General features: G+C 36.4%; 1 protein-coding gene across 2 annotated transcripts in view; it reads right to left on the bottom strand.

The window, feature by feature from the left end:
• GNAL (G protein subunit alpha L) overlaps positions 1-13,709 on the bottom strand; it is a 499,698-nt gene that overhangs the window by 22,142 nt on the left and 463,847 nt on the right. For both annotated transcript variants that reach the window (XM_043977801.1, XM_043977802.1), the window contains exon 6: positions 1,538-1,592. In XM_043977801.1, the coding sequence (XP_043833736.1) occupies positions 1,538-1,592 (55 nt within the window). The remainder of the gene's footprint in view (positions 1-1,537; positions 1,593-13,709) is intronic.

Below are 13,709 nucleotides of genomic sequence, written 5' to 3' on the forward strand. Positions count from 1 at the left end.
CCATTTGGCTCCTCTCTTAGGGATGACATAATCGGTAGTTACACTTAGAAAATCGCCAATATTCATCTGTTTTAAAAGCTGTTTCCTTTTATTCCAGAAGGAGGGAGAAAAAGAACATTTTCTTTGCCTTTCTGTAGACAGACACAGTTAACCATTTTGCATATTTCTCTGTGAATGCACACTGTTTATACTATTTAAAATACATGCAGATACACACATTAATTTGTCCTAAAAATGAAAATAAAAATTTAATATCCAAACTGGATTATTAGCAGAAATTGCAAATTCTGCATTAGAGTTTTAGTGAAAGCATTACTATTTAGAGGCACTTTTAGTCAAATAATAGAGCACTCCTTAGTATAAACATTTATGAAAATATCTGAAACTGTCTTATTTTGTGAAATTAATGATTAAATTTGTTTTTCAGAGATACAAGTCGCCTGGAAGATTTGCAAAATAAAGAAAGCTCCCACATAAAGCGATTAAATTCTCTCCCAGTAAAAGATTTATTACGCTTCCCCATGTAATTTCTAAGGAAAGCCAAGAGAATCTTTGACTAAAGGAGAATGTTATATAACTTACTTAGATGTCAGCTTAGGAATTTTCAACCTGTTGCTTGGGAGCATCAGAGTGCTTGGTAACTTGAAAATTCAAGGCTTGGATCATTTAAATGACATTTGGGATTGCTGAGAGAATAGCACCGAGGCAATATTAATTGTAGTGTCATTGGTACTTCTACTTGTAGCATTTGATAAAAATCTTATTCTTTACTTTTAAACTTTGCTTTTCTTAAAATACATTTTTGTATATGAAAAACTCAACATATGTAACAGAATTTAAAGAAAGTTAAGCCCTAAAAGTCTGGTCTCTCTGAGTTTCCTTATTTTGGAGGTTAGAGTGGATGACCTCTGATATCCCTTCTAGCTCTCTGATTCTATGATCCTATTTTAGAAATTTAAAAAAAAATACTTAACAGCTTATGAGGTTGGCAGGTATGAAACCTAACAAAAACAAGGGGAAAATGTCAGTTTTCAAAAATAACTTGTTTTTAGCACAAGAACAATTCTCAAGTTTCTGCCTGGGAAATACTTGTGACAAATACAATAAAACAATATTTACCATTTATGTACCGCTTTACCTTGCTAAGATGGATTCATGGATATTTTCTTATTTTATAATAACCATGTAACATAGCTAGACCAGTTATTCTTACTCTTATTTTACAGATGGGAAAAATAAAGTACAGTCAATGATGTTACTTGCTCAAAGTCACAGTGAATTAGAAGCCTAGCTTTCCTGACTGGTAGCCTAGTCTATATTTTCCTTCCAGAAACTTCAAATAGAATTTTAAAGAAAAAAATAACCACCTCATCTGTAAGTATTCAGATGGCTTGGGTAGATGAGCATGGCAGATTTTCAAGAAAAATCCTAACTATTTTATTGTCATCATCCGTAGTCTTTCTAATGGTTTCTGTACAAAATTGGAAGTTACCATGGTTTTGAAAACAGGTGGTCACATGATGTCAACCTCACTTACCTGGTCTGTGGGTGTGTAGTCAATCAAACTGACGCTGTCAATTCTTTCTAGAAAGCTGAAACAAAAACCAACACACATTGAGAAAAAGGAATACCTTTTTATTTTTTCTTTAAGGTATATATAAACTTAGTCATTTAAAAATGTATAATGAAAATAACATTTTAAGAATCATCATTACTATCTGGAGGGTAGCCAAAAAGGCCTGGAACTTTTTTTTGCCCATTTATTTATAAAATAATAAATATTATTAACAATAATAACACATTTATAAAGCTCTTTATGGTTTACAAAGGTACTTCACATGTATTAAGTTATTTGATATAAGAACCCTGAGTTAGGTGTTATTACTATACTTATATTAGAGATGAGGAAAGCTAGAGAGGTTAAGTAATTCTCTAGTATCACAGAACTAGTCAGTCAATAAACATTTATTAAGAGCCTACTACATGCTGGGCACTGTGCTAAGTACTAGGGATACAAATAAAGACCAAAGATAGTCTCTGCTCTGACATACAAATAAGTGTGGACTGACAGCATGCATTAGAAATAACTGAGAAAGGGATGGCACTAGAATTAAGATGAATCAGGAAAGGTTTCCTATAGAAAGTGCGATTTTAGATGGGAATTAAAGCGAAGTCAGATGGTGGTAATGAGGAAGGAGGGAGAGCAATCCAGGGATAGGGGACTGCCAGTGAAAATTTCTAGAGCAAGAAGTTGGAGAGTCTTGTTCAAGTTGCAGCAAGGAGGCCAGTGATATTACACTGCAGAATATATGTGTGTGGGGGAGAGGGGTGGAGGAGAGGGGAGTTAATTTAAAAAAAACTTCAAGGGTAGAAAGGGAACATGTTATACATGCCAGAGGATTTTAATGTAACCTTTGGCTCAAATGGCCATTTGCATGGGACTATCCTTACTGGTCAGCTCAGAGACTTTCCACTTCAGATATTTACCAGCTGTGCAACCCTGGACAAATCACTTAATTTATCCCTATTTGTTTTCTTTGGAGTAAGAATAATATCTACTTCCTAAGGAAATTTTGTATATATGTACGTATGCATATATATACACACATATGCTTCAATATATATATATATACATATACATACACACATTTATATATGTTTCAATCTTTATTCAGACACCATCAGTTCTTTCTCTGGGGACGAATAGCATTTTCATCATAAGTCCTTCAGAGTTGACTTGGATCATTGTATTGTCATTCATAGCTGATCATCTTACAATATTGCTGTTACTTTGTACATTTCACTTTGTATCAGCTCATGTAAGTCTTTCCAAGTTTTCTGAGAGCATCCTGCTCATCAGGAAATATTTTTAAAGTACTTTGTAAGCTTTAAAATGCTACATAAATGTTATTTACTATCACTACCACAACCACCACCACCATCACAACTACAACAGAATTTTAATGATGCGAGGCACTTCAGACTCTAATTCTTTAATTTTATAGGTGAAGAAACTAAGTCCCAGATATGTTAATGGCTAAATTAATGGCATAGCCAGGACTAAAATTCATGACCCCTAAACTCCTAGTTCAATTTCCTTTATGCTATGCTAGATAATTTCTAAATGCCAAGATATCTAGGATGATGATAAATAATAAAATATGATAGTTAAATATACTAGGGGCAGCTAGATGGCGCAGTGGATAGAGCACTGGCCCTGGAGTCAGGAGTACCTGAGTTCAAATCCAGCCTCAGACGCTTAACACTTACTAGCTGTGTGACCCTGGGCAAGTCACTTAACCCCAATTGCCTCACTAAAAAAAAAAAAGAAAAAGAAAAAAAAGAAAGAAAAGATAGTTAAACATACTAGATGACATTTAAAAAGTTAATATAAGGGCAGCTAGGTGATGCAGTGGATAGAGCACCAGCCCTGGAGTCAGGAGGCCCTGAGTTCAAATCCGGCCTCAGACACTTGATACTTACTAGCTGTGTGACCCTGGGCAAATCACTTAACCCCAATTGCCTCAAAAAAAAAAGTTAATGTAACCTTGATATATGTTAATCTATAACTCATACCAATATTCAAAGTACTTGTCAGTGGCCCTTGTTTGCAGTAAATTCCTTTAGTAAAGGAGTACACAGTCTGGTAAGGACCCTATTTGGATAATTTTCATCTTAAGATAAAGTGCCTGATAATAAGTACTATGAGGCTAATAGGATTTAAGGTAGATGTGATTTCCTTCCTCAAAGACCTCACATTTCTCTACTTAATAATCACTGATTAAATGCACTGAGGAAACTGACAATTGAACTAAACATGTATAAAACAAGTAAAAACAAGGTAGGAAAATAAGAATTATTCAGATGGTTATGATAGGCTTAATCTGGAAAAATAAAAAAATAGATAAAATCTTTGTTATTTCAATAAGTAAACATTCTTACAAAGGATATGGTAAGTGAACACCTTCCTTAAGATATTTCTATCTCTAATTTTGGTGGTAGCTGAGTTTAGCATGTTGCTGTGTACCACATTTAAAAAACAAACAACCTGCTCTCTGCACTAGACAGATTTATTTTTGTCCGCTGCTGCTATTTAGATCATGTTCAGATGTGTAATGAGGGCAAACAGTGACAATTCAAAAGAATATACTTTCAAATTATATTTATACAGGTTGGCAACAACCAGCTTATTTGGGGCAAGGACTGTCCTATGTTCCATATAAAACTTCTTCCCATAAACATGAAATACTAAAACAAATATATGTAGGAATACTATCCAACCACTCTCCCGAGCACCAAATACAGCATCCCAAAACAGAACCTGGCAGAAATACTAAAAGAAGTCATTCTCTACACGCCAAAACCGTAAAAAGGAAGCTAAAAATGCAATTTACTTTGCCAATAATTTTGGTTCTCCCTGCTGTAGTTGAAGATATTTGTATTTGCATGAGTTTTCATTCACACTATCTAGTTTCCCCTTCTGTTTGATATTGGTGTAAAGTAATAATTCACTATTTATATTACATCAAAATCTGTTGCCATATTAAAAATCCCAAGCACCCCATACTCTTTATGGCCAGTGTAAGACTAATTAAGAAAGTAGGATAAGGACAGGCATGGAAAGAAGATTGCTTGCATAAATCTTATTTGTAACTATCAAAGAGGGTATGGAAAACATACTAGTCTTTGAATGAATATGTCAAACTATTCTCTTTTGCAAAGACTGGACAAGTCAGAATTCTTCCCAGCAAAGTGTGTGTGTGTGTGTGTGTGTGTATTTACAAGGAATAAACTTGAAAAATTTTAATTTATTAATAACCAAGTTAAATTAACGAACCCATACAACATGTTATAACATCATCCACCAGGTGAGAATACATTATTTATTGGCAGAGAAAAACATCACTTGTATGGAAATTCAATAAAGTATCAACTTAAAATACCATCAGCTGGAACTCTGAGCTAACATTTAACAATGAATTAAACATAATAATTCTGTCTTATCACTTTGTTTATTAAGAGGACAGCCTCTTGTTAAGAGGGTGTTAGCTGCCGAGGTCCATTCTAGCTCTGGACCTATGATCCTATGAGATGATTTGTCCAAGGTCACTTAGATACTAAGAGATGGAGCAGGGATTTGAGCCAGGACTCAATGGACTTTAAATCCAGTAATCTTTCATGTCATGCTGCCTTTGGTCCCACCCAAGACTTCCCGAGTCCATGTATAGTACTTTATCCCTAAGAGCAGGGCTTCTTAAACTTTTTCTACTTGTGACCTCTTTATTTATGTCCCCCCAAAATTTTTTTTGGGGGTGGGACAATGAGGGTTAAGTGATTTGTACAAGGTCACACAGCTAGTAAGTGTTAAGTGTTTGAGGCTAGATTTAAATTCAGGTTCTCCTGAATCCAGGGCCAGTGCTTTATCCATTGCACCACCTAGCTGCCCCATGCCCAAGAAATTTTTACTCAACCCTGGGTATACAGGTATATAAAATAGGTGTACATAACCTTTTACTGTTGTTAATTTTTTTGTGATCCCCACATTCGGTTATGCAACCCCATATGGGGTCACAATCCACAGTTTAAGAAGCTTTGCCTTAGAGCACATTACCTCTATTATTACTAGCTCATTACCTCATTATCAGGTGGCTAGGTGGTGCAGTAGATAGAGTGTTGGGCCTGGAATCAGGAAGATTCATCTTCCTGAGCTCAAATCTGACTCAGACACTTACTAGTTGGGTGACCTTGGGTCAGTCACTTCACTTTGTTTGCCTTGGTTTCCTCATCTGTAAAATGAGCTGGAGAAGGAAATGGTAAACCACTTCAGTACCTTAGCCCAAATGGGGTCATGAAGAGTTGGACATGACTGAAATCACTAAACAAAAACAACAGAATTACTTCATTCCTGAACTAGCCCAATAGGCTCTGTTCTCTTTCAAATCCAGTCTATCCTATACATACCCCAGCCAGACCAACATTCTTTTTTTTTTTTCTTCTTTCTGTTTTGGGTGTGGCAATGAAGGTTAAGTGACTTGCTCAAAGTCACACAGGTAGTAAGTGTCAAAGTGTCTGAGGTCAGATTTGAACTGAGATCCTCCTGAATCTAGGGCTGGTGCTTTATCCACTGTGCCACCTAGCTGCCCCCCCCCCCCGCCGCATCAATCAATATTCTTAAAGCTGTTTTTCTCAGAGTATGCTCTTGTAGACCTCCAGATTTCCATAAAATGCTTCAGGAGTTTCATGGAATAAAAAACAACTATGTAATGGTAATAAGCATATTCAGCAAAACAGTATACATTATTGTCTAAGCTGGACTCCATCTCTCAGGTACTGCAGTAATTATTGCTATAATCACATCGGAGAAACATGCATGACATGGTAGCCAGGGCCTGGAGAATCAGCCACTACCTTGTGTCTTCATTGCCCATTTTAATCAAAGTTCCTGCCTGACACAGGAGCCCAGCCAAAGTTGAGGAGATGAGTTGCGTCAAGTCACTGTGAAATACTGCTTCTCAATCTCAAGTCCTACTTCTGAAGATTTTATCAAAAGAACTAAAGAGGTTAAAGTGCAAAGTGGGAATAAGAATAGGGGCTGCCATTACCCTCTTGTCTCTGGGGCTATTTGTGGTTTAAAGTTAAGTTGGAAAGAGAGCCTCTGAACAAGTTTTCTGAAGTCTAATATTTTTGGTCCCCACTTCTAGCTCTCTATGCTTCTCAAAAACTCTTGCTTCTTTTCTTTTGCCTCAGTTGTGCTTCTCATATACGTCCCCTTGCCTGTTTGGTCCCTATACACTCTCACAAGCCCAGTATTTTCACCAGCCCCCATTATCTTTCATCACATTCTCTAGTATTTACTCTATATTTCTTATCTATCAATTATTCCATGGGTATAGTGACCAAATGTCTCAGATTTCCTGGGACAGTCACCATTTTATATATTATATCCTATTTACACACTAGGAGGAAAAACTAATCATCTGTCAGACAATATGTTTCTAGTTTTGATTTGGAAAATATGGTACCTATCCTCATACTAGGTTAGTATTGCCCTTTTTAAGAGGTGGAGCTGGGTTCCAGAGGGATAAGTTATTTTAGACTTTCATTTTAAGCTGTCCTCAGGCTCTTCTTGTTAACTCTATAGGGTACAAAAGTGGATTGTCTCCTCTTTGATTCTATATTGACTTCAGAGTGAACTACCATATCTTAGCATCTGCATCTTCTCCCACTGGCCCAATGGACAGAGATTTGTTGTGGTTGAAAACAAATAGTATTCTTAAAGATTTCTAAAAAATGTTCTACTACGTGGGTTGGAAGTAAAAATGGCAAGTTTAGAAATGATGACAAGAGGTTCCTTCTTCTGAAACTTTTTTTTGGGGGTGAATTTTTCAAAGGGATATTTAAGGGTCTCTCTTAACAAAACAAAACAAAATCAAGCTTCATTTGTAGCTGTAGACATTTTCTGAATACTTTAAAAGATCTTACTATAGGAGGTTTATCATGATTCCCAAAGTTCAGTCATAAAGAGTTCGAGAACTACTATACAATGTAATAAAGCTTTTGGCATTCAAGGCCCTCCACAATCTGGTTCCATTTGACCTTATTCAACCTATCTGCTACTAGTACCCTACATAGAATACAAAATAACACCTGAGCTCTACATTCTTCCCATTATCTACCCTCAGTTCTTTATATCTGTCCTAGGTATTTTTATGCTCAAGGTTTTCATTATATCATTTTTCTTGCCTAGAATGCCTTTCTTTTCCTCTCTCTGTTTTACCTTTCCTTCAACACCAATTTAAGTTCTAATTCCTCTCCTAATTGTAATAATGTTAAATGATTTCTCTCTTTGTGTGCCCAAACATTAGCCCCATATGCCACCATTTTTAGGATAATAGGCTCTCAAACTAGACTCTATGTACACTGAAGTCATGCCTCATATCTTAAACGTTTCTGTGCGCCATACGTTTAGCACATTGCTCTACCACTACTAGGAGGCATTTGATAAGTTATAGTTGATAATTATTATATACATGTCCTCAACATATGTATTGATTCATTTCTGAAGAATAGGGGTTTAACAATTAGTGCTGTTACTTTTTAGGACGTAGATGAGTTGCAACCTTGAGTCAGCCAAAGGAAATTAGGGCTAGATGTTATGTACTAAATCAATTAGTATTAAGTGACTACCACATGCAAAACATTGGGCTCAACATCAGGGATAAAAGATGAAAATGAAAACTAGTCCTTGCCGTCAAGGAGTTTATATTCTACTAGGAGGGAGCACAACATTTACACAGGAAAGCAACAATGATCAATGAACCAACCAAACAATAAACAATAAACAATCAATTACTACTATATGAGAGGCACACTATGCTAGGAATCAGGGAAACAAAGATAAAAACTGAACAGTCCTTGCCCTCAGGATATTTATATTCTATTGAAGGATATGACATATACATGGTACCCTTGGTAAGAAGCAGAGAATTTTAGAAGAATGTTGGCATAGGGTGAAAAGGGGAGTTCTGTTTTAGACATGTTGAATTTGAGATGCTGATAAGAAAGTCAGTTCAAAATGTCCAGTTAAACATCTGGTGACTCTAGGCTGGAGTTCAGGGAATATATAAGGATAAATCAGGATGATAATAAAACCCATCTGAGTATATGAAATGAACAACAGAGAGAGAATACTGAGGACAGATCCTTGGGGGTAGGTACATTAACATACAGGGGACAAATGTGGATAATGATCCAGCAAAAAGAGATGGAGAAGAAACAGTAAGATGAGTAGGAGGAGAACCAAGAGAGAGTCAAGAAAATGACCAAAGAGATAGTATGAAATATAATCCTTCCCCAGAAAGAAAGGCAAAAGTATCAAATGCTATAGCAAGAAGAATGAGGATTGAGAAGAGGCCATCTGACTTGGCAATTAAAAATAATTTTTTTTTTTTTGCTGGGCAATTGGGTTTAAGTGACTTGCCCAGGGTCACACAGCTAGTAAGTGTTAAGTGTCTGAGATCAAATTTGAACTCAGGTCCTCCTGAATCTAGGGCCAGCGCTTTATCCACTGCGCCACCTAGCTGCCCCTTAAAAATAATTTTTAACCAGAGCAATCTATCTCAGTTTTTTTGGTTTTTCTTTTTTTTTTTTGGTTGGGCAATGAGGGATAAGTGACTTGCCCAAGGTCACACAGCTAGTAAGTGTCAAGTGTCTGAGGCCAAATTTGAACTCAGGTTCTCCTGACTCCAGGGCTGGTGCTCTATCCACTGCACCACCTAGCTGCCTCTCAGAGCAATCTATCTCAATTGAATAACAAGGTCAAAAGCCAGGTTGTAAAAGGTTGATGTGTGAGATGATAAGTAGATTGAGGCAATGAGAGTGGATAGATTGTTTTCTGGGAGTTTGGCTGTAAAAAAGACTAGAGATAGAAGACAGTAGTTTAGTAATCTGAGGAGGAAGCAAATATTACCAACAACTAAGGAGATAAGGAAGTGTCATCATAGAATAAACCAAGTGAACTGAGCAGTATTTAACATATTTTACTTTATTTACCTAAGCTGTTATAAGGACACATGTGGAGGGCAGTTAAAAAAAAAGCCCAATGAAATAACTCTCATCCCACTTAAAACATCTGGCAAGGTGCTAAAATCAGAATACTTCAAATGAGAACAAATTTCGATTGAATAAATCATTTGAAGGTGTGAACTAGGTGTGAACAAATCCTAGACATCTTACCAACAGGAAATCTGTTCAGATAATTTGAAGGACTTGGTCACATTCTGAAGGGCTTATATAAAACCAGCAAGCTGGTCTGGTGGTAGAGAAGCCAGAGTGCCAACCCAAGAAGGAATTACTTGAGGGTGGGAGGGAGGAAAGCTCTAGACTTGATCTTGGTCTTTTCCTCTTGCTCTTGTTGGGAGGAAGACCTTTTGGATTTTAGGGGTCTGAAGGTTTTGGACTTTTTCAGTAATGTCTTTTTTTTTTTTGCAGGGCAATGAGGGTGAAGTGACTTGCCTAGGGTCACACAGCTATTAAGTCAACAATGTCTTAATCCTAGCACTATCCCCCAAATAGATGATGCAGTGTCTTTAAATGAAGTCTGAGTACAGAGTAGAAACTATAAGCTGAAGAAAAGCATCTTCTGGTTCTACAAGGAACCCAGAAGAAAAGCTACATCATACCTAAGGGGAAAGCCTTAAAGACACCAACAAAAAGATGTCTATGAGGTATTTTTGCCACATGTGCACCACATGTGCCCTAATCTTGAGCTTACTTTGCCCTGGAATCCGTACGTACAGGTGGTATATCATGGTACATCACAGACTCTGGATATTTTGTACTATGGTACCGAACCATACAATATGCAAATACTTCTTTCTAAAAGCTAATTACGCCTAGCTGATTGAAATAAATTGGTATCAACAAGGTGGATCAAGAACAAGAATGCTGGTCTTGGAGTCAGGAAGACCTTCCTGCTGCAGACATTTTCTAGCTCTGTCACCCTGGGTCATTTAACCTCCCTCTGCCTCAGTTTCTTCATCTGTAAAATGAAGATGACAATAGCACTTACTGCACAGAATTTTTGTGAGGATCAAATGAGATAACATATATAAAGTGCTTTGCAAAGCATAAAATGCTATTAAAATGCTATGTTGCTACTGCTACTGCTACAAAGGGAGAAGCATACCCAGAGACATTTAAGCTAGGGTACTCAAAGATCACTCCCTGACATTTTGGGAATGCTCCCAGTACCCTGAGGGAAGATATAATAACTTGGTCTGTGGACCTAGTCTGTCAGAGAGTGGGATCTGGGAGAGTAAGAGCAGAGCATGCTACATTTGAATAAGTTCAAAGTACCATAATTACTAAAGTACCCCATAGCACTCATAGGATAAGATAGACAGGCAGGTTGTGACTATCAGTCATTTAATTTCAACAAGCAGAATTCTAATTATGGCACAAAGAAAGAGTAAAGTTGTGAGCTGGCCTGATCTTTTGATAAATGGTCTGTGACCATTAGCTTTCATCTTCTTTGCAACTGCACCAGCCACTGGTTTAGCATGCATGTACCCTTCAGTTAAAATAAAGTATATGTGTTGCAGTGATGAATTCTCCATGTGATAAGTTTTCTACTCATACTTTTAAGAGTATGAGAGTTTGGCTGGCTGAGAACTTGACCTACCAATCAAGTTATCAGAACAGTTCCCTCTATAACTGTCTTCATTAATCACTACATTTCAGTTTCATGCTATCTCTGAATATGGCAGAAATCTAAAGTCCTGGCAGGGAATCAGAAGGCTTGGATTTTAGTTCAGATACTACTAGTACTGTCATTAGCCATGAAATTTGGATATGTTATGTCACCTTTCTTGGCTTCTATCTTCTCATCTGTAAAATGAGGAGATTGAACTTGGTGATCCCTAAGGTTTCTTCCTTCTCTAATATTTTTTTGTTTCAAAAATAGGATATTACATTACCAGCAAATATTGTTTTAGAGACGAAAAAAGTTCTAGAATTTGAATAATGCTATCAGGACTATGATTAAGATTGAAGTAAAAGAAAAGCTAAAGAAGAAGCAAGTCTTATATTTTAGTTGGCTTTGTTGCATATTAAATCCACCCTTGAAAGTATACATTTTTTGGGGGAAAAGAATGGGAAAAGGGGGAAGGAATAAAAGGTGAGAGAAAACCCAGTGATGGTGTGAAACAAAGATGTTATTATGCTCAATATGTTCACTCTAGATAGTCTTGTTAAATATCACTGTGTTTAATTTTGGGAAGAGTCAAACCAAATAAGTCAGGGTAGAGAGGAATCCTGTTGCCTTGAAGAAGAAACATTACAGAAATAACAGCACGGAGAGCAACACGCATGCAAATATGTGTTCCTTATGTTATACCCACTGAACGAAAGATCAGGTAGAAAGATCACAGTGTGGGTGTGGAAGAATGCGGTACCTTCTGTACAAAACTTAACATTGCACTCTTTTCCTTGAAGTATTTTTTGCTAAGAGATTTAGGAATCACATTAAAATATAGTAATGAATAATTAAAATTGTTGTTTTGATAAATTTGTGGGGTTTTCTACAGAAAAGATATATTGAATGAACATTGCAACATTTCAGCAGCTGTAAAAGTGAGGAAATAACTGATGTGCCTTAGCCAAAATCACTCAGTCTCTCTAGACTTTACCTTCTTCATATATAAAATTGGGTAGTTTAACTACATAATTTCTAATTTTTTATTTATCGCTGAAATTCCATGAAAAATTCTGGTTTTACCATTAAAAAAAGAGTTCAAGAAATAAAAATCTTAATTTATAAAACTAACTGATTCATGGAGGGTTATTTGAATATTTTAAGAAAGTAATTAAAACAAAAAAGAAAAATAAATGTAGGGGCAGCTAGGTGGCGCAGTGGATAAAGCACCGGCCCTGGATTCAGGCGTTCCTGAGTTCAAATCCGGCCCCAGACACTTGACACTTAACACTTACTAGCTGTGTGACCCTGGGCAAGTCACTTAACCCCAATTGCCTCACTAAAAAAACAAAACAAAACAAAAAAGAAAGTAATTGCCACTTTCTCAACAGAAAATTTCTCCAGTGTACTTAAAATGACTAAATTTGCAAAAAAGCATCTGGCACATGACTGACTTTTGAGGAAGGCAAGATGAAGTAAGGTATATCTTGTGATACAATGGAAAGGATGCTTGATTTGTAGTCAGAAGGCTCAAGTTCAAATCTCCGCTCTACCACTTCCTATTGCTACCACCTTGAGTAAATCACTTCATTTTGTTGGGGGGGGGGGGCTCAGTTTTCTTTTTTGCAGAATGAAGAGGGCTTGACCCTGTGATTTCTGAGGTTCCTTTTCCAGCTGTAAATCTATGATCCTTTCTGAACACCTATTTGTGTGTAAAATAAAAACCAATACTTTCATAGGACAAAAAATTTAAATTCCAAAATATGCCTCAAATGATATAATAAACAGAAACAGCAGCAAGGCATTAAATATATTTTCATTTGTAATGTATTATCAACATGATAAAGCACCAGATTTATAAGGATGGTACTAAAGATTGAGTCCCAGTAACTTGCCTTCTCAGTTTCCTTTTCTATAAAACAGGGATAATGCTTTTATTATCTACCTCATAGATTACCTTGAGAAAAATGCTTTATATACATAAAAATACTATAGAAATATGAGCTGTTCTCATCTTACTTCTTAGAAGAATATGGATGGCTAGTTACTGTTTTAGTATTTTTATTCTTTTACCATTTTATGTGTTAAAATATTGCCATAGCTTGACCCAGAACAATCTTTGATATTTTCTTTAACATGGAGAGGTGAGAAAGAATTCCTTTAGAACCTGCTCTGACAATAAAGTCAGACCATGTGGTTGCCTCATTGGTGAGTTACTCCCAATTATCTTCGCTAAATCCAGAGTATGGGATTAGCTGGATAAAAAAGAATCATCACTTGCTGATATTATCTTTGTGAGAAGTTTTATAAATATCTTCAGTGAGTTTCCAAGGAAACTCAGAGACACTTCAATTTGACAAGCTGGATTTGAATTTTACATTATGCAAGCAGGGAACATTGAGGTGCAGGTATCAGACCCACACCCACTGGCACACATCAAAACTGTCACTGTGTATTATACCCTTGAAAAACTGGAATTCAAGGAACATCAGTGAGCTTCATAACTTTGACTCTT

Source organism: Dromiciops gliroides, chromosome 1 (assembly GCF_019393635.1).
Source record: "Dromiciops gliroides isolate mDroGli1 chromosome 1, mDroGli1.pri, whole genome shotgun sequence".
Classification (NCBI taxonomy): Eukaryota; Metazoa; Chordata; class Mammalia; order Microbiotheria; family Microbiotheriidae; genus Dromiciops; species Dromiciops gliroides.